This window comes from Nothobranchius furzeri, chromosome 9 (genome assembly GCF_043380555.1).
Source record: "Nothobranchius furzeri strain GRZ-AD chromosome 9, NfurGRZ-RIMD1, whole genome shotgun sequence".
Lineage (NCBI taxonomy): Eukaryota > Metazoa > Chordata > Actinopteri > Cyprinodontiformes > Nothobranchiidae > Nothobranchius > Nothobranchius furzeri.
The window spans coordinates 57,567,815-57,595,549 of NC_091749.1; the positions used below are offsets into that span (position 1 = coordinate 57,567,815).

The 27,735-nt window shown below is 40.8% G+C and overlaps 2 protein-coding genes across 2 annotated transcripts; both read right to left on the bottom strand.

Moving 5' to 3' along the window:
* Positions 1-501: 501 nt before the first annotated feature.
* Positions 502-1,902, bottom strand: mc1r (melanocortin 1 receptor). The gene is given in 1 exon segment (NM_001323794.1): positions 502-1,902. A coding segment is annotated over 1 exon segment (978 nt). The 5' UTR covers positions 1,605-1,902; the 3' UTR covers positions 502-626.
* A 3,053-nt stretch (positions 1,903-4,955) lies between these two features.
* On the bottom strand, positions 4,956-27,657 carry tcf25 (transcription factor 25 (basic helix-loop-helix)). Its single transcript, XM_015952922.3, has 18 exons — positions 27,307-27,657; positions 25,700-25,846; positions 25,352-25,414; positions 25,029-25,150; positions 22,451-22,516; positions 22,274-22,356; positions 21,189-21,319; positions 19,357-19,456; positions 17,251-17,344; positions 17,065-17,157; positions 15,287-15,392; positions 15,046-15,205; positions 14,872-14,959; positions 14,497-14,655; positions 14,319-14,409; positions 12,798-12,877; positions 12,611-12,686; positions 4,956-5,167 (listed from the first exon to the last, which is right to left on the bottom strand). The coding sequence occupies exons 1-18, from the start codon at positions 27,523-27,525 to the stop codon at positions 5,000-5,002; spliced, it is 2,046 nt and encodes a 681-aa protein (XP_015808408.3). The 5' UTR covers positions 27,526-27,657; the 3' UTR covers positions 4,956-4,999.
* Positions 27,658-27,735: the final 78 nt, after the last annotated feature.

Sequence of the window (27,735 nt, forward strand, 5' to 3'; positions counted from 1 at the left end):
GGGTGGGTGGGGGGTGGGGGGCGGGTGCAACCCGCCTAAAAGACATTGAATGCTTTTTGAAAATGGTTTTAACATCACATCCCAAATCAAACATGTGTTTCAGTATCAATAATTCCTGTTTTTGTCACTGAATTCATTATTTCCGTATTTGGATTATGCTATTTGCTCCAGAATCAATAAAAATGTGATAAAGTAATAGAAATGTAAAACCAATTTCTTTGGAGGCTAGGGAGAAGAGTCAGGACCCCTCTGCTTCTGGAGGACGATGGATGGATGGATGGAACTAATTCTTGAAGTGAAAAGTTCTAGCGAACATGCTATTTTTTCTACTTTTTTATAATTTACGCATGCTTTACGCACTTTACGCATGTTTAGGCTGTACAGAAAAAAAACGAGAAGGAAACAGAGCTAAAATGCGAACATAACACTTAAAGTCTCTGTTTGATCCTTTAAACCTGAGAATTTTTTACAGTGCAGCGCTATTTATTATCTTATCCAAATAAAAATTGCACCAGCTCTGTGATGGCGAAAAGCCTTCATAAACTTTTGAGCGCACCATGGAGCTGCAGGTTATTTAAACACCTGTAGAGAATTTACTCCAAATGTCTACTGAAAACCTCAAGGTGTCACACTCCGAGGCACCAAGAACAGAGAAGCAGCTCCTGGAGGGTTTTACGCAGCTCCTGGCTCCGGTACGCGTAAATGAGAGGATCGATGAGGGAGTTACAGATGATGAGGATGAGAAAAAGGTTGAAGTTCCGGAAGAAACAGTTGCATAAAGGGTTGGTGGGACACGCCAGGATGAGGATGAGGTGGAGGAAGAAGGGGCCCCAACATATAATGAAGACCCCTAGCAGGATGGTGAGGGTGATCGCTCCCTTCATGCTAGTTGAGTGACGCCTGCCTTTATTGAATGCAGTGATGCGCCGCGAGTGCACGTGCGCCAAAAGAAACATGTGCAGGTACAGCACGGCGTTGAACACCAGGGTGATGCAGAAAAAGGTGACGAGGCACACGATGACCGCGTTGTCTGTGTAATAAACGATGAAGAGGATGCTGGAGGTGACACTGGCCAGCCACACCACCGCGATGATGATTATGGCGCGCCGTGTGGTCATGATGCTGTGGTAGCGCAGCGCGTAAAAGATGGTGACGTAGCGATCCGCGGCAATGGTGCACAGAAAGGAGAGTGAAGACACTACCGAGCTGCAGATCATCACGTCGATTACGTTGTCCAGGTGGCGCAACATGCCGGGGTGCACGTCCAGCAAGCCGTGATCGTTGAGAAGCATGAATAGGGTCTCCACCACGTTGCTGACGCTGACGAGCATGTCGGACACGGCCAGGCAGCAGATGAAGTAGTACATGGGCGAGTGCAGGTTGCGATTCTTGATGATGGCCCAGATCACCATGATGTTTTCCACCAGGCTGATGAGTCCAAGCGCCAGGAAAAGTTCCTGGGGGATGCGGATCTGAACGCAGCCGAACGAGTCTCTCTCCCCTACGGTGGAGTTTGTCTCGTTGTCGTCCAGGTAGTGCCCCAGCGGACTGTAGTCCATGTGGCGGATGGAGGGAAAGTGCTGGGAACTGTTGGCCATGTCCATATTTGAAAAACTGAACAGAGTTCAGATTTCAGTGAGGTATAGAAATTTCATTAAAGCAGGGGTCCACATCTGGCTCAGCTGTCTCCCAGTCAACGTCCAAACAAGTGTGAAACTCCTCAGTGAGCCAATTGTCCAGAATCCTTTAAACTTTATTTACATGATGTTCATTTGATGTCCCTTTGCTGTGGAAACGTCTAATCAAGATGGACGGGTCCACGTTAAAAACGCGTCTCCTCGTTTGCTGATACGAAGTCCATCAATAATCCATCCTGTTTGTATGGACTTCCCGTTCCGAACCACCAAAACCCTCAAACCGTCCAGAGCAACGCGGTGGCCGAAAACAAACGGAATGCTTGTTGGGTTTGGGGAATTGAGTTTTTTTTTTTTGAGCAACTGAAGAAGATGCTGAGTGACTTCATCAAACTCCTCCTCCTCCTCCTCCAGCGCAGATCCATTGGACTTTGGTCCTGTCTCAGCGTGTTTTTTTAATGTATTTATTTATTTATTTTGTTGAAGCTTGAATCACTAAGACTTCACTAATTTCTTTAAAATGTTAATATTGTATGAAAACCCCTAACAAAGTGTCTTATGTAAAATTAGTGGTGGGCGTAATGCAATTTGTGTGTTTGCATGTAAAAGCTGTTATTCTCTGTGTCATGCTAGATTAAAAATTAAAGCAGCACACATTAAAACCTCCCGAGACATAATCCTAATCGGGAGAAAAATGTTTAAAATAATTTCATTCTTGAATTTATATTCTTGGATTTTTGTAAACCTGCACTTTCTGCTGCTTGCCTTTATTTCCAGTCATCTCAGAGGTCAAATTGTTCTAAATGCTATAAAAATAGACAATCTGGTGATTCAAAAAGCAGCCAGTCGGACAAAATTTATTTTAATCTGGACTGAAGGGAACTGCTGGAACCTGATAGTCACGCACAACGCTTTTGGGATAAAAAGTCCCATTCTTTAATCTAATTTAAACAATAAGACAAAAACAGCTCGTGTAAATTCAGATTTGATGCCAACATTTAAATGTTATTTGAACAGAAACAAACATGTGTAGATTAGCAGAAAAAAAACAACTAAAAAGTATCACAAATGCATCTGATATTCAGAAAAGAAACAAGACACCGCCAGTATAAGGTGCATAATTTATGAAAATAAACAAGTTAGACATATGTTACACAAAAATAAATTATATTTAGTTGGCATTAATACAATTTTCATTTTAATGCATTAAAAGTGCAATTCAATGAATCTAATTTGATAATTTCTATTAAATTATGCATAATACAGATAGTAATAAAAATAACTGTTTGTGAATGTTTAAACGCGAAATCACAACAATTATGTGATTCAAAGCTCTGCGTTATTTTGAATTTCCTTTAGTTTTTGACAGAAACCCTGCATTGATATTCAAACCTCATCCAAATCATTTTTCATCATCAATGATCAAATACAGTATATCCTGAATCCTCAGCAGCAGTTATGATCACATCCTAAAGTCACCAAAAACAGTAATCTTAGTAAATCTGTGGAAAACTGCTATAGCTCACCAGGCATCCTCTAAGGCCCACACACACACCTCTGTTGAGTGTGAAAGTGTTTTTCTAGAACTGCAGAAGAATCACATGAAAACTTCCTCCATTCTCTGCTGTAGCTCCGGGTGAACAACAACAACGACTTCATTTGGCCACCAAGGACAGTCACAAGCATCATGTGGCTGCAGATAGCAAATGGCTGCTGCTATAAGTGCTGAGGGGATCCGGTTCCCGTGGAGCGTATGCCCTCTGTTTGACTGGGAAGCTTTTATCATTGACCGTCATTCTCTAAAATTCAACATTTATTGCTGCAAACCTTGCATAACAAAAGCAAACAGGAAGTCTACAGAAAGCTCACTGTTGTCGCACTGAGGGTTTTCTCCCCTCTAGTCTGAGAAGTTTGCCGGGAGGAAAAAATAAGCTCACCATGAGACAGAGCCACCCTTTTGTCAAATTAAATTATGTTTGGGATCTCTGCACACTGTCAGAAGTCTTGGCATTCTACCCCAGAGAAAATCATCTGAAAGAGTGGAGACAAAAATAAAACTGTTGGGTAAACAGAGGAAAAAAATTAGAGAGGGTTGGAAATAATAAAGGTGTTTTTAGTGTGATGCTGGAAGTACAGTTCAACCCTCAGGTTCTCACATGTTGCAAGTATAGATGCCATCAAGGTCAACAGCATCCGAGTGGATAAAAAGCAAGGAAAGTGTCCAATTTATCAATCAGTTTAGCAAAAATTAGAAATATCTTCAATTCTAATGCACAGAGAGTAACTTCATATGGATTATTGCAGAATTTAGGCCAGCTTGATGGAACCAGAAATAATCAAATATTGGCAATTTGACTCCAATTGAAGTTCGAGTTTGAGCCAAACTGACCGAGGAAGTGAGGAATTATAGAGCAATAAAAACAGCCAGCATCACATTTAGATAAGAAAGGTTAAATAATTATGAATAATCCCAATCTGCAGACTGAAGGAGCAGAAGGTCACAGAAGCTTCAGCCTCAATCTGAGATGTACCTGCTGGATTTTTTTTTGTTTTTGTTTATAATTTATATGTTTGAGTGATCTGAACAGAAGCAACAACTTCAAAAATCTTGTATTATTTGATTTTCAATATTTATTCAGATTTATTTAAAAGTGTATAGTTTATAATGTCAAAAATAATCTGAATATTTTAGAAATGTAGGATTTTATAGTAATTAATCAAAGGAAAGATATACAAGTGACTATAATCAATAATAAACATCTTTAGAGTATTAGTGTTACAATAACAACCTGTTATAGAGATTTTGGTTTTAATATTTTACCTTCATTTCTGCTGAATAAAGCTGTTTCAATACTAAAAATAAAAGAAAATGCTAAACAAAAAAATGTTGGATTAACTGAAAATTAATCTACTGGTTTAACATTCAACAGAAACATGTTTTCATTAGAGAAATAGGTTTAGTTTAGTTTATCTAAGGTCATTTATGTAGGTTTTTAGAGGTCCTGGTATGGTTTAAAGTTTAAAACTGCAGCAAGGTCAAGTGTTTTCTGAATTTGTGATGATTTTGGTTAGGGTTCGGGACGACGGAACGGTTTCAGTTTTGTGCCGGTGAACATGAAAACAACAGAAGCGAAGAACACATTTAAGCTTTACTGAATGAAGAACTAAAGAGGCTGGGATTAAATAAAGTGACTTTGGTTGCTTTGAATAATCTGACAGTTTAAGAATAACATGTGAATGAATTTAATTAAGCTGATGTTGTGACGATTAAAACAAAAACTACTAGAGTCGCATTCGATCTCTATGAACTCAAAACACGTGTTGAAGTTTATTTTTTATTTTTAAACTTTTCGACCACTCATCAGTCAGTCCCACTCCTCATCATCTCTGTAAGGGTCGTCGTCTCTGGGCGGCTCCTGGAACCGGATGTTTGCCAGCATGTCCCTCATCGCCACCATCAAACGATTTACTTCTTGGTTCAGCTCCTGGCCGGCTCGGGCCACCCCCATCTCATCCTCCTGCCTCAGCCCACCCTTTAGATGAAAGCAAATAACATTTAACGATCTATGCTCCTATTTAAATGCCTTTGTCACGCACTTACAGCTTTTTGTAGAACTCACCTGTTTTTCTTTCATAATGTACGTAAAGTAATTCAAATGAAGGATGAGTTTCTAGCATCCACACTGCATCTCATCCTCCCCATAATTAGATAACGTAATCAGGAAGGATGGAACTATCCAGATGGAAACTTGCCGCTGGCATTCCCTTCTAACATTACGCACGCTTACCCATAAAATGGGCATACATGCATCTTACTTACAAAAACAATGATGAGAAAGATAAAATACATCATATTTATGATCCCACCCAGAGCACACACTGCACCAGTATCCTGGTTTAACCTTGTTTGGACATAAACCAGGATCGTTCCGTTCGTCACACAGAACACAAAGCATCATTTGAGAGCCCTTAGTAGCTGTATTGTCCCTTTGGAACTACGTGTTACAGCAATATCACACTTTATACTTAAGTATATTCATGACTGAAGAAAAACAGCTACCAGTTTTAGTGCATTCTTATTAGTGTAGTGTGTGGGAACACATGGGAGAGTAACACTGCATAATGAGAGCTGCAACTTACTCATTTCATATTTGATGATTCCCAAAAGTTGAGATTATTTCCATTAATTACTGTGGCTGATACTTCTCTGTGAGTTACTGCACCTCCACTCCCTTTCTCAGTCACTTTGATCAGCTCACCAGCTGTTGCTGAAAGTGCCTAGGACTCACGGGAAACTCTGCAGGTGTTCTGCAGTGTGTTGGCATTTCCAGGGGTGTTTCAAGTGCCTGGAAACATTGGGGGCTGAGCCCACACCCTCATAGAGGAAACCGGGGGAACTTAAATAGTAAAAAAAATGTATTAAACTTTGTTGTGCATTGTTGTACCTTGTTTAAAGCCAAATACCGCCATTTGTACTTCAAAGTATGTTTTTTTAATGTGAGAATGTAATCAACATCTCTAAAATCAGTAATAATCGTGTTTAACTGTTTAAACAGTTAAAAACTGTTGTGTCTAGTTGATCTAGTTTACAGGGTATCTGCAGGTTTAAGGGAGCCAAAATTAAGACTTTTTAAGACCTTTTTTAAGGCCACTTTGACCAAATTTAAGCTCGTTGTCGTCTTCCTCCGCTTATCTGGGTCCGGGTCACGGGGGCAGCATACCAACTAGGGAGCATCAGACCGTGCTCTCCCCGGCCACCTCCACCAGTTCCCCCGGCAGGACCCCAAGGCGTTCCCGGACCAGATTGGAGATGTAACCTCTCCAACGTGTCCTGGGTCGACCCGGGGGCCTCCTGCCGGCAGGACATGCCCGAAACACCTCCCTAGGGAGGCGTCCAGGAGGCATCCTGACCAGATGCCCAAATCACCTCAACTGACTCCTTTCGATCGAGATCCAAATATAAGCTAAATTTTATTAAATTTAAGCTATAATTTCCAGCTATTGCCTGGAACCGGTGCTAACCACGTCGCGAACGTGGGATTAACCATCCATTTACCATTAAACTTGCACTTCTCCATGGCGCAAGCTCCCACTAGCTTAACCAGCTAATGTGCTCATCTAAAAATAGTCCCCTTTCACAACCAACTGAATGTGTACGGTTCCGCTTATGCCAATATCGTACACAAAAAATGCTGAAGACTAACTAGAAATTCACGAAAATGTCATAGAAATAAAATAATCTAGTTTATTGGGTCTTTGGTAATTTAAGACCTTTGGAAACAGTATTTAAGGATTATTTGTCATTTTTAAAGATTTTCAAGGCCTTACATTTGGAAAAGTAAATTTAAGACTTTTTAAGACTTTTTAAGGACCCGAGGATACCCTGAGTTTAGTAACACCATTGGGAATTTTGACTCATTTGACTCACTTCTTAGTGGCCTAGTGGTAGAGTGTCTGCCCTGGGACTGGGAGAGCAGAATTCAATTCCCGGTCGGGTCATACCAAAGACTTCTAGCCTAGTGAACTAGACCAAATTCTTGCTTTGCAAAGTTTGGTCTAGGCATGCTCCATTGGAACCTCAGCAGCTCCTACCAGGACTCTGGCTAGCCAATCACAGCTCTCTAGAGGGGTTTCAAACACATAAAGAGCTGTGATTGGTCCATAATGGTGGGCCAATCATAGTGCTCTATCTGCTTAGTGAACAAATCACAGAGCTTTATCCGCTTTGTGGGCCAATCAGGGCACTCTATATGCCTGGTGGGTGGGATGATGCAACAGAGTGAAACAAAAGTATGTCACATTCATTGTCCAGTGGAATGTGGAGATCATTTGAAAGACAACGGTAGAACCCGCCCCACAACCGAGAGCCGTCAATGAAGCGTGGCCAGACTAAATAATACATTTATTTAGTCTGGCTTGCCAGGCTAAAAGACTTCACCAATGGGACCCAATGCCTCCCTGCTTGACACTCAGCTTTAAGGGGTTGGATTGGGAGGTTAAACCACCAAATAGTTCCCGAGCGGGACCACAGCTGCAGCTCACTGCTCTCCATGGGGAAGGGTCAAATGCGGAAATGAATTTCACCAGTGTGTGATGACTAATGGGACTTTATCTTTAGCTTTGTATTACAAATAATTATCTTTTTTCTTATTTAACACAGTGAAGTAATTATATGTTTCTTTACCTTTGTCTGACATGTTGGATGAAGGTAAAGAAACATAATTACTTCACTGTGTTAAATAAGAAAAAAGAAGATAATTATGATTCAACACACAGAACAAATATACAGAAGAGTTTTTATTACAAAACCTGAAAGCTATTGAAGAAAATCACTTATTTTTTATGAAAATCTTTATATATATATATATATATATATATATATATATCAGATTGTATGAAATATGATAAAAACAGTTATGTCTCACTGGTCTAGTTTCTAACACCATTGGTATTTGGTTTTGAGTATTTAAATTTACTTAGAAGATGTTGATAAAAATTAGCATCAATATCAGCCAAAGATATTCCATTTTAACATATCGGTATCAATCCGATAAAGACAACTGGGCCGATATTAACATTGTATCCTCCCCCCCTCCCTTTCTGTGTCATAGGGTAAGGGTGGTGATGTGTACTAGTTTGGTCATGTGACAGTGATTGTCATAATAATGTAAATTCAGCATTAATAGTATTCATTCTATACAAAATCTTCAGATTTTAGAAGCATCAATGTCAATATATCAGCATTGGCAAATATCGGTTATCAGCCATAACAGTGATATTAATATCAGGTATCAGCCCAAAAATGTCATTATCGGTGCATCACTAATAAGATCATTTAATTGTTTATCAAAATCTTAATAAAACAGATTAGATTGTATGAAATATGTTAAAAACTGTTGTGTCTCGTTGGTCTAGCCTAGTAACACTATTGGCAATTGATTTAGTCATTCAATCTATGAAGCTGAAAGTTTTCATTTTTTTTAAATCCATTTTCAAATGACTAGAAATTTGTTGATGGTCTTTAAGTAAACCACCGCTTTCATGAACGAGTCCTCGGAACACAGCTGACTGTCGTCTCTGGCACAGCATCAAAACCCATCACTGACCGTGGTGAACCTCTGACGAATATCCAACGTACATCTAACTTCACTGTGACAAAATAGTTCCTCTTATTTCTGTGCAAATGATGTCCATTTTTGGTTGGAATTCGAACCGCTTGAAACAAGAGATCAGTCACCGGGCTGATGCTTAACCAACAGTCTTCCCCGTCCCAAGTCAAGATGGGTGAGTCCATGAATGTTAAGCGACGATGTGACGTAGATCTGTCAGGCTTTTCAAATCCTAGAGCTTCACCGTCCATTTTCTATCAGAAGCTAATGCAAGAGATAGTCTTATTCATTAATACTCGCTTGCTTCTGATTGGCGAGCAGTAACGTGACTTTTCTTCTGCTCTTGTTCGCCTTTTTTTTTGTTTATTAAATTCAATGCTGAAATGTTATCTCCACGAATTACATCAGCCAGAACATCTTCTGCCATGAAGTTGCCAACGGTTAGCTTCTACTAGCTCAGACGCAGTTGCAAACCAAGGTGGGTGAGGCCATGAATGCCAATTATCCCTGTGACTTTCTGAATCGATTGTTTTTCATCTATTTTCTTTCTGCAGTTAAAGCGGGCCACGGGGGTTGAAAATAAATGTTCACATTCAGCATACAGTAGGACGCAAAAGTTAGGGCAGCCTTTATGTTCTATTGTGTAAATCGTTGGTTGTTACAAAGAAAATGTATAGCACAATCGGCCAATTGTAAGTTTCCCTCCTCTCTGAATATTCTCTAGAGTAGCATGGGGGTCTCAAAACAACTCTCACATGAGCTGAAAACAAAGATTGTTCACAAACATGGTTTAAGGCAAGGTTACAGAAAGCTGTCTCAGAGATTTCAGCTGTCTGTTCCAGTTTGGAACATACTGAGGAAATGGAAGACCACAGGCTCAGTTCAAGTTAAGGCTCCAAGTGGCAGACCAAGAAAAATCTCAGATAAACAGAAGTGAAGAATGGTGAGAACAGCCAGAGTCAACCCACAGACCAGCACCAATCACCTACAACATCATCTTGCTGCAGATGGAGCCACTGTGCATTGTTCAACTACTCAGTGCACTTTACACAAGAAGATGCTGTATGCGAGAGTGATACAGCGGAAGCCTTTTCTCCACCCACAGCGCCAACAAAGCTGCTTGAGGTATGCTGAAGCACATTTGTGCAAGCCAGCTTTACGTTGGAATAAGGTGCTGCGGACTGATGAAACTAAAACTGAGTTATTTGGGCAGAACAAGGAGTGTTATGCATGGAGGAACAAGAACACAGCATTCCAGGAAAAAAAACACCTGCTACCTACAGTAAAACATGGCGGTGGTTTCATCATGCTGTGGGGCTATGCGGCCAGTGCAGGGCCTGGGAATCTTGTTAAAGTTGAGAGACGCATGGATTCCACTCAATATCAGCAGATTCTGGAGACCAATGTCCAGGAATCAGAGCCAAAGCTGAAGCTGCACCGGGGCGGGATCTTTCAACAAGACAACAACCCTAAACACTGCTCAGAATCTGATGAGGCATTCATGAAGGGGAACAAGTACAACGCTCTGGAATGGCCATCTCAGTCCCCAGAACTGAATATTATTGAAAATCTGTGAAGCCATCAAACCTGAATGAACTAAGGATGTTTTGTAGAGAAGTATGGTCCAAAATACTTTCAACCAGAGTCCAGACTCTCATTGGAAGCTACAGGAAGTGCTTAGAGGCTGTTATTCCTGCAACAGATGGATCAACTAAATGCTGAGTTAATTTCTTTTTTATGCACCTGTCTAATTTTGTTTCAACAATTATTGCACAATTTCTGTTAATCCTATAAACTTTGTTTCACTTCTCAAATATCACTGTGTGTGTTTCTCCTATATGACATATTTAACAGCAACAATATTTAACAACCAACAATTTATAAAAGAAAATCATGAAGATTAACAAGGCTGCCCAAACCTTCGCATCCCACTGTACTTGTGTAACTCTGAGGGACAGATCGTATTTCTCAGTAAACAAGAAATTTAAACTAAGAATTTCAGACAGTTAAACAATTTAGGTTTCAGACTTAACAGCAGCATTTATGATCAAATTATGGTCGGATAATAAAAATGAAAAAACTGTCTCTGTGGTTGAAATAAAATTACAGTTAACTGTAGATAAAAAACAGAAAAGTCCACGGTGTAAATCAACTGTTTGTGCACCACAGTTAACAACTGTCTTCATTGGAAGCCTGTTTAAAAGCCTCCAACACACACTAACCACAACATTTTCATCCAGATAGTTTTGATATAGTACAGCCAATAAATGTTTTCAATATCCGTCTATTTCTAAAAGTACAAACGTTTAACCCTCCCACTGTCCTAATGGGTGTGACCCCATGAGGAAAGTTGACCATTGAGCAGGGTTGATGGTTTATCCCTTGAGGTCCACGTGGCAGGGGTGACATGTGGCAGGGGTGACATGTGGCAGGGGTGAGGAGCACCACCTCAATGGTAAACTTTCCTCGCGGGGTCACACCCATTAGGACAGTGGGAGGGTTAAACAACACACAGCTCTACCAGTTGATGGTTTCTGTTGTCAGATTGAAGCTGTACTGTTTTGTCCAGTATTCTGAACTAAATGTGTCTAAACATGACTAAAAACAGCTTATGACTTAGCTGAGAGGAGAAATGACGTTTTTGCTTCAGTCAAACTGATTGAACCCATCCGGGTTCAAACTATATATCTGAATCCATTTTTTCCTCCATCGAATCAAAATTACTTGTTTTCAAATGATATTAGACTAAATTAATCTTTAAATACAGGTTGATCCACAGAAAGATGTGTACAGTTATCATTATCACCTGTTAGATTTTCTCTTGATGTCACTGTTTTAGTCGACGAGGATTAAGAGCAAAACCATCGGGTTTTAAAGGGGAAAAACTGAGAAAACGGTTATTTTCTTTATTATTTCTACATTAAAAAATCTGCTAAAACTCCACATTCAATAATTTTCCTTCCAATTTTTATGTGTAAAATAAACCCACCGACTTGATTCCTACAAGATGACCCATTAAAAACAAGGCTAAAAACTTTATATGCCTCCTTGGATACTTTTAAGTTGTTGTCCCTCGAGGGAAAGCATGAGCCCTTCGGAGGAAATGTTCCATCAGTCAAGGACATGTTTGTTAAGGGATTTTCTCAGATGCTGCCAAAAGGCCCCGCAGGGTGCAGTGACTGAACACTTTTTTGGAGGTAAACTTTAAATAAGAAATTAAGAGACCACTGAGCTGCACACATGATGAAGAGGATGGTCTGCTCTGCTGCACATATGCATAAACAAAACTCAATGATGCACATAAACCAATTAATCAGAAAACTAAGAAGCACGTGTTCTGATTAGTCTTGTATAGGTGTAGGTCCTGCTCGGCAATCTGAGGTCAGATCAGGAAGCTAAGCCTCTCCTTTGAGTCAAACGCTTCAGGAAATGTACAGTAAAACCCTCAAGTTGCAGGAAATCTCAGCACCAAATGGAGGTTTTAGGACTGAATCGCTTAAAATCCCTTAGAGCAGTAAGTTCATTCTGAATGCAGTGATCAAACTCGGCACGATGTAACAAAATTTGTTACTAAACAAACGGCTTGTGTCTGTAGGGCTTACAGCTGCTGATCACATGGAGTCTTCACATGCACGGCATGGGTTCTTAATTAGTGCTTTCAGTTATTCAATGTCTATGCGGCCATCTTCAAATACAACAGCATGGAAGAGTCCAAACGTAACCCGTTTACTGGTTTTAACCAATGGTTTGAACTCACTTTTAGGTTGTTTTTATTTAAATGTGTATTTTTTTCTTTGATTCACTTAAACCACAATCAGCAAACCTGTTACATTGCGAACCCACACTAATCTAATTTTCTCAACTCACCTGAAGGTTGAAGTTCGGAAGTAAAGAACGGAAAAACAGTGACAGTGTGCTTTCATTGGATGCTCCAACATGCTGCCTGGATAAGACATAAAAACACAGAGAAACTGTTTTCAAAGTACTTTAAAAGCAGACAATTAAAAGGCATGTTAGTGCTGTAAAAAGTGGATTTTATTGGTATTCCCATTACCTCTCTGGTCTGGTGTATGAGATCACCGAGTCCAGAGGAGGAAGGAGATCAAACCCCATCACAGGCTGAGCGGTCACGTCCTGAAAGAGATACAACCAAACATTTGACATCACTTGCAAACGAGGCATCTTGACTAGTAAATATGAGTTAATTTGACAAAAATAATAAAATGAATAAATAATTAATAAAGAAAACATCTTTGAAAAGTGCAAAAAGAGAAGATCTGCATAACTCGGCTTAACACATTCCCTAAAGATCTCATTTGGAATCTGCTATGATTGTGTTCTTTGATAAAACCATTACATTCAGACTTGACTAAGTAATCTCACTTCTGAGGTGTAAACATGTTTCTGCTAGACCATCTTCAAAGAGCTCACAACGGGGCAGCACATTTTCTGACAAACACAGACACCCATATCGCTCCTGTGCTTTTTACTGGGTTTGGTTTAAGATTTTGCCTTTTGTTGTCACACCCCTTTACAAGCTGACTGCCTATCTTTCAGAATTGCTCACATTTAACACCCCCCCCCGGTACCTTGTTATCTTTGTTGTTGTTTACTAGTATTCTGCACGTCACAAATTATAAGTGTAACAGAATGAAATGACTGTTTTCCCCCTCCTCTGACACAGGACTAGTCTGCATGAGATATGGTCTCAAGGTCTCATGCATTGGCTTCTAATCCGCTTCTTTTGAGCTCAACAGAAGAATGAAGAATAGACTCTTTTCTTTTAATTAATCAAAGAACTCTATTTTAATAAGCTAATCAAGCAAAGTGTTACCCCAAAATTCCACTATCTCCGCTCCGCCCCCGCTTTCCGCTGCCGCTCGCTTCCGAACTCAAATTATACTGTACCCGCTCTACAACGGCTCCGCTCCGGTGCGGAGACCTGAGGTGCGCAAACAGGCATGCGCGGGATTTTCGAGATCTTGTGATACAGTCCGAGCAATAAATGCGGAAGTCAGATCCAAACACCCGTTGTGTGGGAGAAGCATCGAAATGAACTGTTTAATCTGCCCATCATTTGTGTTGAGAGATCAGCAGTGTTTGGATCAACAAAGTGTGACTATTTTGATAGTGGAAACTGTATTTATGGCTTATTTTTGTGCATTTAAAGTTCAACCGCCATTGATAGTTGTTAAAAGTTGTTAAACCTGTGCATATGAAACAAAAAAACGCTTTTTGTTATCGATTTATTGTGAAATAGCGGAAGCTGTACTTGCTTGCTCCCTTTCCTGTTGGGCGGTTGTGATCAGATAGAATCGATCCTATTTTTGCCGGATGGAGGAACGGCAGGCGGCGCATTGCGCCACACGGCCGCAGTAGTGGAACAGCACTGATTGACTACAACGGGACCGTTTTTGCTGCGGAGTTCGTGCCGGAGCGAGCGGAGATAGTGGAATTTTGGGGTAAGTCAATAAATAAGATGTGACCGATCTGTGAAATCAAAATATTAATTTCCACCTATTTTCAAAAATACCATAACAGCACAAAAACAGAGCATGTGCTGGTGATGTCTTACAAGGGGCAGGGTGGAGGTGGCCTCTTTGATCTCAGAGAGGAGGACGTGGCGATGGATGTTTCTCGGTGCGCTCTGGTACCTCTGTTTTCTCCTGCAACAAAGGAATGGACCTTGAGAGTCGTCGCTCTATGTGGAGAAGTTCTAGTTACAGCAAAGGTGTATAAAGTGGAGATTATACTTGTTTTCGCATTCTTCCACAAAGGAGTCTTTGGAGTCAACTCTACGCAGCACCTCCTTGACAGACTCCTCTAACCAGAGCATTATGGCTGCCTCCTTCCACAGAGCGTACGTTCTCCCTACGTACAGCGCTGTCAGTTCAGCCAGAGCCGGCGGCTGCCTGGAGACAAACGGGGGGAGGGGGTGAACTTTACACCGGTGCAGACAGAGAAAACATTACGAAACAACAAAAAAAGTGAAACAAATCTAAAACTACTAAAATAAGTCATGAAATTATTATCTGTTGTTTTATATTAGATTTGTTATGGTTATGCAGTGTAAAAAGCAAAATTACAGTGTGCTGAACATATTAACAGTTGAGGAAAAGGAGGCTCACCCTATCTGACTCTTTGGGCCAAAGAAGCAGTGGGAGGTGACGGTGGCATCTGGCTGCACCGTGCACAGATCCAGTAAAGGCATCAAGACTGAAGGAAGCACATTAAAAGATGAATAAGGTCCAGAATTAAAATACCTGTAAAGAAACAACTAACCACTGAGGGTCAGGTCTAACCTCCAGGGAACATAATAAGAGCACTCTGGAGCATCTGGTCAGCTAGTTTTTTCTGATTTTCAGCTTCTTTAGGATCCAAATCCTCCTGCTGGCTGAGGTGGAAACGACAAAGTGCACAGGAGAACGCAAAGTTCGGCAGCTGAGAGAGATTTCTGTGCTCCTGAAAAGTGACAAGAAATCATTTCTGCGTCAGATTAGAGGGGTAACAGTGAAACGGGACATTAACTGCTGCATGGCTTACCTCCCAGTCCTGATATAACTGAAGGAGAGACTTGTACTCTCTGGAGCGCAGCATTAGGAAATCAACCAGGAGGAGCATGCAAAGGGGGTCCAAGTCTGGATCCAAACTGTCTCACACACACACACACACACACACACACACACACACACACACACACACACACACACACGCACACACGCACACACACACACACACACAAAGAAAGTAAGAGTATATATATATATAAATATACGTCCAACGAGACGGATAACGCAAGCTTGTGATTGGTCAGGACACCACTGCCACCTCAAAGACAAAGAAAGCTGAAGATATCTAGCAGCAGACGCAGAGAAGCTTGAAGAATACCTCGTGAAAAAACTCTAAATATATTAACGTTTTATTCACCCGTGACTTGAGGAGTGAAAAGATACACAGCAAGCGTTTTATTCGTGGACGGAAACGATGGGAAAGGTGGGTTTAGAGGTGGCGAGTGCATGAAGAGGTGGTGGAGGAGGAGGGACAACATTGTATGTGTTAAAAAGGCTCTTAAAACACAAAAAACACAATATAAACACAATAATAAACACACTATCTTGGACCGGACACATGACAGGGTACCACAGAACAGTGCTATGCCCTGTTGTCCTGGCGGGGAATTGCTTTGCAACACTCCTCAGGAGATGGAGAAGTCCGAAGGTAAAATGTCTATCAGTGCAGGAGTGTCTCTCCCTTGTGGAGCTGATGGAAGATGTATAAATTAGGCTTTACAAGGCATTCATTCCTATAAGAAATCACTGCAAGTGTATTATCAAATGAGTGAACCACTCCTTTAAACCTTAAAATGCTCAGAAGCTGAAGTAATTGATGGCAGAAACGTGCTTCAAATCCTACATTTAACTTTCATAAGTCATCAAATTTTCTTAAATAAATAAAGAAGTCAATAAATCAGCAGATGTTCTTTCCTACATTTTTTCCTGCTAGCTAAACGACCTTTTCTGAAAGAATGTTGCACGATTCTTAAATTTTGATTTTATTCAGGTAAATGAAAGTAACTTTCTCTCTTCTAGGTCCTGTCCACACGTAGCCGGGGATCTGCCAAAACGTAGATATTTTTCTACGTTTTGGCCTGTCATCCACACGGAAACGGAGTTTTTTCACACAAAAACGGATCTTTTTTAAAACTCCGGCCAAAGTGAAGATCTGCGTTTTCTCCGTTTTGGGTGTCTGCGTGTGGACAGACAAAACCGGAGTTTTAAGGTCCGCAACGTCACTTTCTGCGACAAAAAAAATGCTGACATCACGTGTGTGACCTGTGTTTACACTAGCCGACAGCATGGATGCCTCAGAGCTGCGTTCGCTTTATCAATTGTCCAAGCGCTTTTTGCTTGTTTGTTTTTGCAAGCGGAATTACTGCTCCTTGCGGAAGACCACAGACGAAGGACGAGGTTAAGAACGGGGGAAGTACTGCCGCCTACAGGTCTGGCATGTCCTTAACAACGTATTTATCCGGGTGCGTGTGGATATATAAATGTCGATGGTGTGGACAGAGTTTTTTTTTAAACGAGGTGGTGTGGATGCAAGTTTTTGGAGGGGCGGATATTCGTTTAAAAAAACCGGCTACGTGTGGACTAGGCCCTAGTCCGTATGATCTTTTGCAACGCTCAAATCACAAAAACCTCATCAAGTTTCCAAAAGAATGACCAGAAGCCCGTGTCTGAACCTGAGACAGTAAAACAGGAATACGGTGGAGTTTAGAATGTATATTTCTGAGTTTTAACTTTTTGTGCTAAACGTTATACCTAAGGATCAGTTTGCAGTACTCCAGAGCGGTACGGGGGCATCCTCTCTTCTCCAGGAACACCATGTGCTTATAAAGAGCCAGATAAAATGCTCTGCAAAACAAGGATTATTAGACAGAGTGTAAGTTCAAAGCAATAATCCAGGAGTCAAACAGATGCTTAAAACAACAAAGTGAGACAACAAACCTGTTTTCAGGTCTCAGATAATCCAACCTGCTGGTACCTGACGTCAGGCTGAATAGAGGATGAAAAGCACACTCAAAGCTGTACAAAGCCCTTTCTGTAAAAACATAAATAACAACAATTTTACATTATTTATTAGTGCATAAAACTGAGGCTAATAAAATGTCAGAAACAATGGTTTTAACAGCCGATCAAGTCTTTGCATCCTAAAAATAGAAGAAGTGAAAAACGCTGCCTTATAGGAAAGTCTGGCTGACGGCACATAATTTAATCATCCAGGAGAAGACAGATGCTCTTTGTGAAATGCTCCCTCTGGTCCTCCACATGGACTATTTTAAACAGCCAGTTAAGGACAGCGCCTGTGATAATGAGTGTAGCATTGTGCTTTGTATGAACTCGGTCTTTTAACAGTGACTGGTTTGTTGGCTCAACCTCTGCAAAAAGCACACAGCTCAAATTAAAAAAATGTTTCCGTTATATGAACAAAAATAGCAATTATCAGTGGACTGGTCGAAAGTCATTCTGTAAAAATAATTTTAACTCTAGGGCAACATATCTGAACTTGATTTGATCTTAGCTCTCAGACGACCCTTGAGTGGAAAATGAAATTATGCAAGGATTAATTTGGTCTAGCAGGTATGTACAAAATAAAAACACATCTGTAATTAAAACCGGGTGGTTTGATATTTAAAATAAAATGAATGATGCAAACACCTTTTCCAAACTCTATGATAATAATAGAGTGTTTCATCATTGGTTTGTGACAAAAATATTTAGTCTTTAAACAGAAAAAATGGAATAAAAGACGTTTCTGTTCAGCAAGCTGAAACAGAAAAACACCAATTAGTAACTTTACCATACCATACCACTTTATTTATATAGCGCTTTCAACACGGCATTACAACCATACAAAGCGCTGCACAAAAAACAAGCAAGAAAACACAAGTTAAAATAGTCAGGTAAATGGAAAATGTAAAAAGGAGCAAAGAAATAAAACAACAGACTATTAACAGTAAAAAAAAATAAAACCAGAATATAAAAACACAAAATTAAAATTGAATTGTGTAGGAGGGACAATGGATGAGCTAAGGAGTTATGGAAATAGGGATCGAATGCGTAAGTGAAGTAGAGGGTCTTCAGACGAGATTTAAAGACGCCGATAGAGGAAGCTTGCCTAACCTGCAGTGGTAATGAGTTCCATAACATTGGGGCACAGACTGAAAAAGCCCTTTCCCCACGAGTCTTCAAACGTGCCTTAGGGACAGTTAAGAGGAGTTGATCTTCAGACCTAAGAGCTCGAGGAGGGTGGTAGTAATGAAGGAGATCACACAGATAGGGAGGAGCTTGACCGTTCAAGGATTTGAACGTGAGAAGTAAAATTTTATAATTGATCCTGAATTCAACAGGCAACCAGTGAAGCGTTTTAAGAATAGGTGAGATGTGGTGTCTTCTTTCAGCTCCAGTCAAGAACCTTGCTGCAGAATTCTGAACAAGCTGAAGCCTAGACAAAGCCGCCTCACTGATACCGTACAAACAGGAGTTTGAATAATCCAACCGAGAAGTGATGAATGCGTGAATCACAGATTGTAGAAGACGAACACTCAGGATGGACTTTAATTTGGAAATACGTCTAAGATGGTAAAAGCAGGACCTGACCGTACTATTGACCTGAGCATCCATCTTCAGAGCAGAATCTACTCTTATTCCAAGGTTGGAAACAACAGAAGTGACATTAGGCGACGGATAGTTGAGGTCTGGTTGCTGGGCTGCTCTAACACTAGTTGGACTAAAAACGATTACCTCTGTTTTGGAGTCGTTAGGATGTAGGAAGTTGTCAGCCAACCATTGCTTGACTTCGTGAAGACAATCGAACAGAGGTTTAGTGGAGTCTTGGGGTTTCAGTGAAAAATAAATTTGACAATCATCTGCATATAGATGGTAAGACACTGCATGCTGTTTGAGAACAGGATGTATGAACTTTCTTTTCATACATCCTGTTTTTAAACTAAGAACCTTTTGAACATAGATTAATTTATTGAAAATTATTATAAAAAAAGTTTAGTTCACTAGGATAAGTAGTGGGGCAGGACAGGAGACTCTGATCCTCACCGATGAGGTCCCTGGCCATCTCCTGATCCTCCTGGATTCGGCAGACGTCAGAAAGCTGAAGCAGGGAGTCGATATGGTAGGGGTTGAGCTGAAGCAGCGCCTGACATGGAGAAGATAGAAAAGATTATAAAACTGGATGAAGAAGATCTTTTTTTTACTCACCTATGGGTTTTAGTCCTAACAGTAAAGGCATTTTATTTTACATCACAGCTTTCGCTGTAGGTTCAGTGAAATCCTTATTTCACTTTGAATACAAGTGGGAAAAATGTTTGTTAAGCACATGTTCATTTTTTTCATTTAAGATAAAGTCACAAGTGCAATTAAATTACAACTATTTCCGACCGCTTATCCAAGATCGTGGGGGCAGAAGCCTAAACAGAGAAGCCCGGACTTCCTTCTCCCCAGACCACTTGGGCCAGCTCCTCCAAGGGAATTCCAAGGCATTCCCTGGCCAGCAGAGAGACATAGTCCCTCCTGCGCTTCCTGGGTTTTCCCTTAAGCCGGGCATACACTGTGCGACTTTTTCACTTTTTTGAGCCGATTTTCCAGTCGTGCGAGAATCCACGACATCGGGGTGAGTTTTGCGCCTAGCGGTCGTGTAGTGTACAGGGGGTTACGAGAGGCGATTAACACCACGTGACCAGCTGCCGATCAGCAGTCGTGAGGTCGCACGGACTTCTGGCGTGTTTAATATTTTGCTCGTCCCTCGTGAGGGTATCGCACTGTTGAAGCGGCGCTGCGAGCAGCTGCGACCCAAAATGTATCAGAACCGCTCACAGCGCATGCGCAATCCTGCAACAACGCCGCTCGCCCGCTATTTCCCCAATAACACACGCTGTTCGTTTTTGTTTCTACACGTTTTTTTTACTCACAAAGATTGTCAAGAAAGCGTGTTCGTCGTGTTCATGTCAAATTAAACTGATCACAAAACACAGATTTACTTTCTTTATTTCGTTTTCCTCATCCAACCCCCATATATCCCTGCGTGTTCTCCTGCAGCACTCCCGAAGGACAACAGGCAAGACAAGACAAAAAAGTCTGACGTGTTGAGTAAAAACTGCTATTTTTAGCATATTTTTTAGGGCCGACATGTTGCTACCAGACGTACAGTGTGAGCAGTCAGGTCGCATCCGAGAATTGGGTCGTACAGTGTGAGCGCCTGGCTCGTGAGATCTGCTCTGCGAGGAAGTCGTACAGTTTGAGCTGAAGCTGAGTGCTACGAGTGAAAAAGTCGCACAGTGTACGCCCGGCTTTAGGTCTCCCGGGAAACCTCACTAAGGAGGCGTCCAGGAGGCATCCTAACTAAATGCCCGAGCCACATCAACTGGCTCCTCTTGACGTGGAGGAGTAGCGGGTCTACTCTGAGCCCCTCCCAGATGACTGAGCTTCTCACCCTATCTCTAAGGGTTAGAATCCTCTAAGGGTCCTTATCCCAGACACCCTGTGGAGTGTCATTTTGGCTGCTTGTACTTTAGTAAATAGTTAGCACTTAGTCAAAATAAACAACCGACTCTTCAGACTTGATCAAAACACAATCCTGGCAAAAAATAAAAATAAAAAATTTAATTATATTTGAATTTATAAACTGAGAAAAAACAAACTTTAAAATGCACAGAAGTTAATCAGCGGTTTTTCTGCAGCATGCCTACTGCACCCAGACTGATGTAATAAATCTACCAACTAGATAATAACACACTTTTACGGTCTTATTTTAATAAAAACATTGTATATTTCCTCAATGCAACACAGATGGGCCGAGGTTTTGTAGGCTGTGTTAAGAGAAGTCTCACACTCACTCCCACACGTGACTGGATCTAGACACAAACATTTACCACGATGTTGTTGGGATCCATGGACTCAACAGCATCCAGGAACTTGAACTGCACTTGTTGGTAGTCCCGACTGTGCTCAAAGGTGAAACACTGAATCCCATTTTTGGACTCCAGTAAGGTCATTGAAACTCCTGAGAAGACATTAATCAGTGTTAAAAAAATTTTAAACACATTTCATCCACTCATAATAACTGATCGTCGGTTAAAATGTCAAATGAACCTGGCAGGTAATACACATGATCCATTATGTGACACCAGCTGTCCTCAAACATGCGATGTAACCTGGGACAAAGTTTTGGTTACAGTTAACTCTTCCAGTAAACAACGAAACATCTGTGGAGATGAGATCAGTCCGGCATACACCACACAATAAAGGATTCACCCAAAATTTCAACGTTTTATTCGTTTTGCACAAATAAGAAAAAATAAATTAAACAGTTGTGTGGAAAAAGTTACCAAGTGTCCAAAACACAGGCGTCTGTGAAAAGTTGGGCTCGATAACAACTCGAGTCGATGTTTGTGAGAAGAATGTTATGTCGCCATGGCGTGAAGAACCATCAGAGAGATAAAATAATGAATCAATGGAGACCTTCAATCTGTTTACAATGAGGCAGTCTTTGTGAGCACGCCATCGTGCAAAAAAAGAAGCTTTTGGGGCCTATTTAAAACATCTGAGGAAAAGGTTTAGCTGCAAAGTTATTTTAAAAAGTTTCACCAGCTCTCATCTTCTCTTTTTTGCTCATTTCTAAAGATGGACAGCAGCCATCTGAAGGGTAAAAGTAAGTCAGCTGACGGTCTTGCCTGGACTTAGGACGACAGAATATTAGACTCAAACCCGCCTCTTTCTGTCAAAGATAACCTGCTGTGTCCGGCTGATGCATGTTACCATACCAGTTAGCACAGCGGTTCCTTCCCTTGTTCTAAGCATTGACTGTGGTTCTCGGTTGACTTTACCAGAAAGGTGGTGGCGGGGTGCGGTTACTGTTCTCCATTTCAAGTGTAATTAGGAAAATAAACCATTTTTAATGCAAAGGTAAGAACATTACTCTTTTTCCCTTAACAAACGACTGAATGATGAAACCCACCAGGACGGCTGAACCGAGGCCAGCTGTCCTTCGGACTGGTCATCCAAGTACTCCTGTGGAAATGTCTGTTTCTTTGTCGAGGTCTAAAAGCAGAAAAATGAACATGAGGCTTAAATTAATATATTTAAATATGTGTTTTTAAAAAAAAGATTTCCTCTTTTTTTGTTTTTTTTTTACCTCTGATCCCCTAAAACAGCACGAGCTCCAAAGTATCTCTTCAGCTCAGTCTCTGGGTTGAGATTTCTAATAAAATAACATAAATTCACAATAACATTCCAATATGTCAAAAACACAACGTGTTATCTGTAGAGTAAATCGAATCAACTGATATGATTTAGACTGGGAAATTTTTATTGACTTAGAAAAGATTATCAACGCTGCACTGACAACAGAGTGCAGAACAAACCCTGAGCAAAGACTCATTTTGTTTGCTGCTCCTCTTTACTTCACATGTTGTAAAGCCCTGCAGTGATTTGCCTTTACATGTGAACCGAGTGCCACCGTGTGGTCGCCTTCAGAAGTTACAGACATTCAAAGGGGGATTTTCATGACTGATGTCATTTGACCAGGAAAATTCATGGAGAGATAAATAGCAGCAACACGACATTTTAAAAAGTCTCAGAAACTATGTTTTCTACTTTTAAACTCGGATGGGTTATAACAGCATTTTCTGAAATCCTAGAGTTTCACACTCAACGTTTCAATTGGAAGCTAATTCAGTAGGCAGGTGCAGGGGACCACTTTCATGTTTAGCCTGCATGAAAAACTCAGAATGACGATTATAATCAGAAAAAACTTAAAAATAAGGGATATTCCGATCACGTTTCTATGCTCCCAATCTGATTCAAGTCATTTGATTTTAGGAATCTGCCGACACAGAGTTCTCATTTGATACTTTAAAGATGCATTAAGAAAAAAGGAGAACACACTAGAGTTGTCCTTTTTAGTTTTGTTTAATCATTAATGTGTTTCTTTCTTTCTGTAGTTGTTATTTCTTTAGTTTATTTGCCATAAAACATCACTTGTTTAGGACGTACATTAATAAGAAAAAGTTTATATTACGAAGAAATGTAAAAGTAGCCTTGTCGCTCATATTTTAAATTGTTTACTCAGTGTGTGGCTGTTTTCAGCGACAGGGGTGCAACAGCAACGGCACGACGGTCAGCAGCAGTGTAACCTTTTTCTACAAAACACCCGTAGAGTTGCTGCCACTCAAGGAGACAGCAGAACCCGACGTTTGCAACCAGACACTCATCCAGTGTGGTAAATTTACTGCTATCTTGGCATTTTTGCTGTCCGGAGACTATTTCTTGGTTTCTTAATGTATCCTTTATTGTCGGCTGGTTTAGCCGAATTACTACAGCAAACTGAGCAGGGTCGGGTTTTTTTTTTTTTTTAGTTTTCCATCTCGCTAAATGCCCAGCTTGCACACATTACATGTATTTATTACACTCCCTTTGCTAATCGTTTAAAAAATGCATCCAAATTACAGGCATTTTCTCTCCCTTGAGGTGACAACTATGTTCTGTGTTAGCCAACTGCTACACGTCATGGTGAGTGAATTCCCGGACTACCTTAAATTGTGGGACTTTACATGTTGTTATCTGTGAAATAAAGAATACCGATGTAGAGGAACGTGTTGAATGTAAAACTAAGCCATTGTTTTTTCGTTTGCAAATCTCTATCTCAGAATAAATTAATAAAGTAATGTCCATCCATCCATTTTCATCCGCTTATCCGGAGTCGGGTCGCGGGGGCAGTAGCCTAAGGTGAGAGGCCCAGACTTCCCTCTCCCCAGCCACTTGGGCCAGCTCCTCCGGAGGAATCCCAAGGCGTTCCCTGGCCAGGTGAGAGACATAGTCCCTCCACCGTGTCCTGTGTTTACCTTTAGGTCTCCTCCCGGTTGGACGTGCCTGGAAAACCTCACCAGGGAGGCGTCCAGGAGGCATCCTGACCAGATGCCCGAGCCACCTCAACTGGCTCCTCTCGATGTGGAAGAGCAGCGGGTCTACTCCGAGCCCCTCCCGAATGACCGAGCTCTCGGAGCGGAGACCACTCTTTGGAGAAAACTCATTTTGGCCGCTTGTATCTGTGATCTCGTTTCGGTCACTACCCAAAACTCATGACCATAGGTGAGGGTAGGAATGTAGATCGACCGGTAAATCGAGAGCTTTGCCTTCTGACTCACCTCTCTTTTCACCACGACAGACCGGTACAACGCCCGCATCACTGCAGATGCAGCACCAATCTGCTTATCGATCTCACGCTCCAGTGACTCCAGAGAGTCACTAGTCAGCTAGTGGCTTGCCTAGGCATGCTAATGGCTAGCCTCTCCGATGCTAACACAAGCCTATCCATGCTAATGGTCCATCAAGGGGGTAGGAAATCCAGCTAGTGGCCAGCCTAGACACGCTAATAGCTAGCTTCTCCAATGATAACAGCAGCCCGTCCAAGCTAACGCTAGCCTATCCATGCTAATAGACAGCAGAGGGAGTGTCTGAACCAGTCAATGACCAGCCGAGGGCTGCTAGTCCCTAGCGTATCTAGTAAAAACGCCGGTAAAGGTGCTATTTCTCAGTAAGCAGTGCCAGCCTCTCAGTCACCGGTGCCAGCTTATCATTTATCAGATCAGTAGTTTGCTTCGGAATTTATATAGCCTCCTGCTGCTGGGCAGTAGTCTTAATTTTGGCCCCCATACCGCGCCATATTTATAAGCAAGTTTACATAAAGACTGAAGCTTCAAAGACACCATTACCTGTGTTCCACGAGTATGACAGATTTTTTGTTGCAGCCTCCATTTTCATCACTTTGTAGACTCAGACCATTGGACTGCTCCAGGTTCTCCAGCAATAAATCAATATTATCAGGTTCAATTCTCTAAAAAAAACAAACAAAAAAAACAATTCTACTGCTGTTTTTCTCCAATAGAAACATGAGGTTTAGTAAAATACTGATTAATTTATGTAAGATGGTGTTATAGATTACAGCAATAATAATTGGTAACAAATATTAACAACACAGAGTAGGTCTAAGTAAAAATAATGCAGCTGTCTTGTCGAGTGAGATAAAAAACTGTACTTTTCCATCTTCTGATGTCACTTTTTTCTTCTTTTTCTTCTTCTTTTTACCTCTGTCACCAGACTGTTAAAGAGAACCGAGACAGAACTGTTTTAGTCAGTCTGGAAGGTGATAAGGTATGCAGACATTCGGAGGTGGACCAGAGGTGCTCGCAGCCTCGCCTCTGTCAGTGAGCTCCAGGGCAGCTGTGGATACATTGTAGCTCATCACCACCAGGGTGTGAATGTGTGCATGCATGGGTGAATGACTGATTGTGTTGTAAAGTGCCTGGGGGGGGGGGGGTCCTAGGACACTAGAAGGAGCTATTGCAAAACGGGCCATTTATCATTCCTTTTGTTACGTCTTTACCTTAGCGGATACTCCCTCTTGGCTTTGAGCTAGCCTCTCAATTCCTCTGTTGTTGTCACTCTTTGCTTTCTCGCTTTTTTCTGCTCTTCCTGGTTTTTCTGCCTCGTCATCAGGTGGGATTTTCTCCACCTCATCAGCGTCACATATCTAGTTAATTAAAAAAAAAAGTTTACAGGGTAAAGAGGTGACTGAAGTAATAAACAAGTGTAACATCACAATAGAAATTATCTCATTCTGATTTGTATCTTAAAATAATATTTTCCCTTTTTAAATAAAACGTTTTGCATATGTTACCAGCATGTAAAAAAGAAGACTGACATGCAATAAAAACAGTAAATAAAATGGAAATATAACTTCATATAAGCCTTAGAACATTAGATATAAAATTTATCTTTACTAAATTATTCTACAAAATTTAAAAAAGCATAACATTCAGTAATGAAAACACAGATCAGGAAATATTCAGAAAAAGCTCCACTTGTGTAGAATTTTGTCATTGAAAATAAGCATTCTGTTATTAACCCTATACTCTGTTATTAACCCTATACCTCTGCAGAACTTTCTAATGATGTCTGTCAGAGGAAAAAACATGAAGGAACTATTATGAAAATTCAGGCTCAATAAAGTGATAATATGGGAATAAGAGTAATTTTTTCTAACTGAGAACTGGAAAATAAGGTTGAATTAACAGCTGTGCAAACTGTGTAAATATGTGAATAAAGAGTTGTTCCTGTTTCTAATTCACTGGGTATAATTAAATGTGTCTGTAAACTGTTTTTTGTGTTGTGTTACAACTGTAATCATCCATTTAACTTAATAGCTCCTAAGAAAAGTGGGTAAATTATTTTAGAAAAATGTGGTTTTAAAGGTTCCATATGAGGCTATTTTAAACATCTGAGAGCAAAAGTAGGCACAGCGTATGATTAAAAATTACCATTGGATGTCATTTATTTTAAATACGAGGTTTTTTTCCACCCATCAGACTGAATTTATACCCAGAAATAAAACTCCTCTTTCAGTGAAACTTTGCCAACACCCACTCTGACAGAATGTGCCTACAACTGCAGAGGTTAACGCGTCCAGCCCAGCACTCTAACCACTGGACTGCCAAATCTGTTAGATGACACCAGCAGCTAGACACATATCCTGTGCTGGCCAGGGGGAGACAGGTTTCAGACCAGAGACTAAACTTCCTGGAGAGGAGCAGGGCCTTATGACGAGGTTATCTAACAAGATTTTCAAGGTAAAACTCAAAATTTGCAGCTGAATCAGGAAAATGCATGAATGCCGCCAAAAATGTGTGTGTATTTTATTTCTTGTTATATTTTTTATGAGAAAATAATACCACATGGTAAAAAGCTCCAAAAGTGGATTTTCCATGATATGGCCCCTTTAATTCTGAGACAACTTTATAACTTAAAAAGCTAGAATGTCTCTGATTCTGGAGTTTCTTGTAGGACAACGCTGTCAGTGGTTTTCACTTGGTTAGCTAACCAGCCAACAACTTACAGCTAGCATCTGAGTAAACAAGCTACACAGAGCTGATGTAAACAGGAGAAAAGCACCCGTCACTGTTATGGACAGTTTCTGAAATATCACTATCTTACCAGCTCAAAGATGTTACTTGTGTTTTTCTGAACCTTGTTTTTCTTCGCTTTTCGACTGTTGTTATTAATGTTAGAAGTGGAAACATTAGCCGACTCGTGTGGCACTTCCTCGGTTTCGACTTCAGCCTGCTCCTCCGGGCTCTCTCCCAGATCCCCCAGGTCCAAGGCCTCCTGACCCCGCTGCTTCCCTCTGAGCCTCCGCAGAGCCCGGGTTGACATTCTGAACTGTTTAAAACTCACCCTAAATTCAGTAGTTTGATTAAAATCGTACCTTTGGTGACTGAAAGCCAACACTGAATGAGATTATAGAAAAAATGTCTGAATTTTCTTCTTCGTGTACTGTTGTTTCTTCTTCTTTTGAAAAATTACCTCCTAGACCTTCTACACTGCCCCCTGAAGGCTAAAATAAATAGTACCAAAATAAATGGT

Coding starts and splice junctions, on each gene's coding strand:
- tcf25 (XM_015952922.3), bottom strand. CDS start 27,525: ATGTCAACCCGGGCTCTGCGGAGGCTCAGAGGGAAGCAGCGGGGTCAG. Junction 17,345..19,356: donor GATGGCCAGGGACCTCATCG/GTGAGGATCAGA, acceptor ATGTTTTTACAG/AAAGGGCTTTGTACAGCTTT. Junction 15,206..15,286: donor AGTTATATCAGGACTGGGAG/GTAAGCCATGCA, acceptor GTCACTTTTCAG/GAGCACAGAAATCTCTCTCA.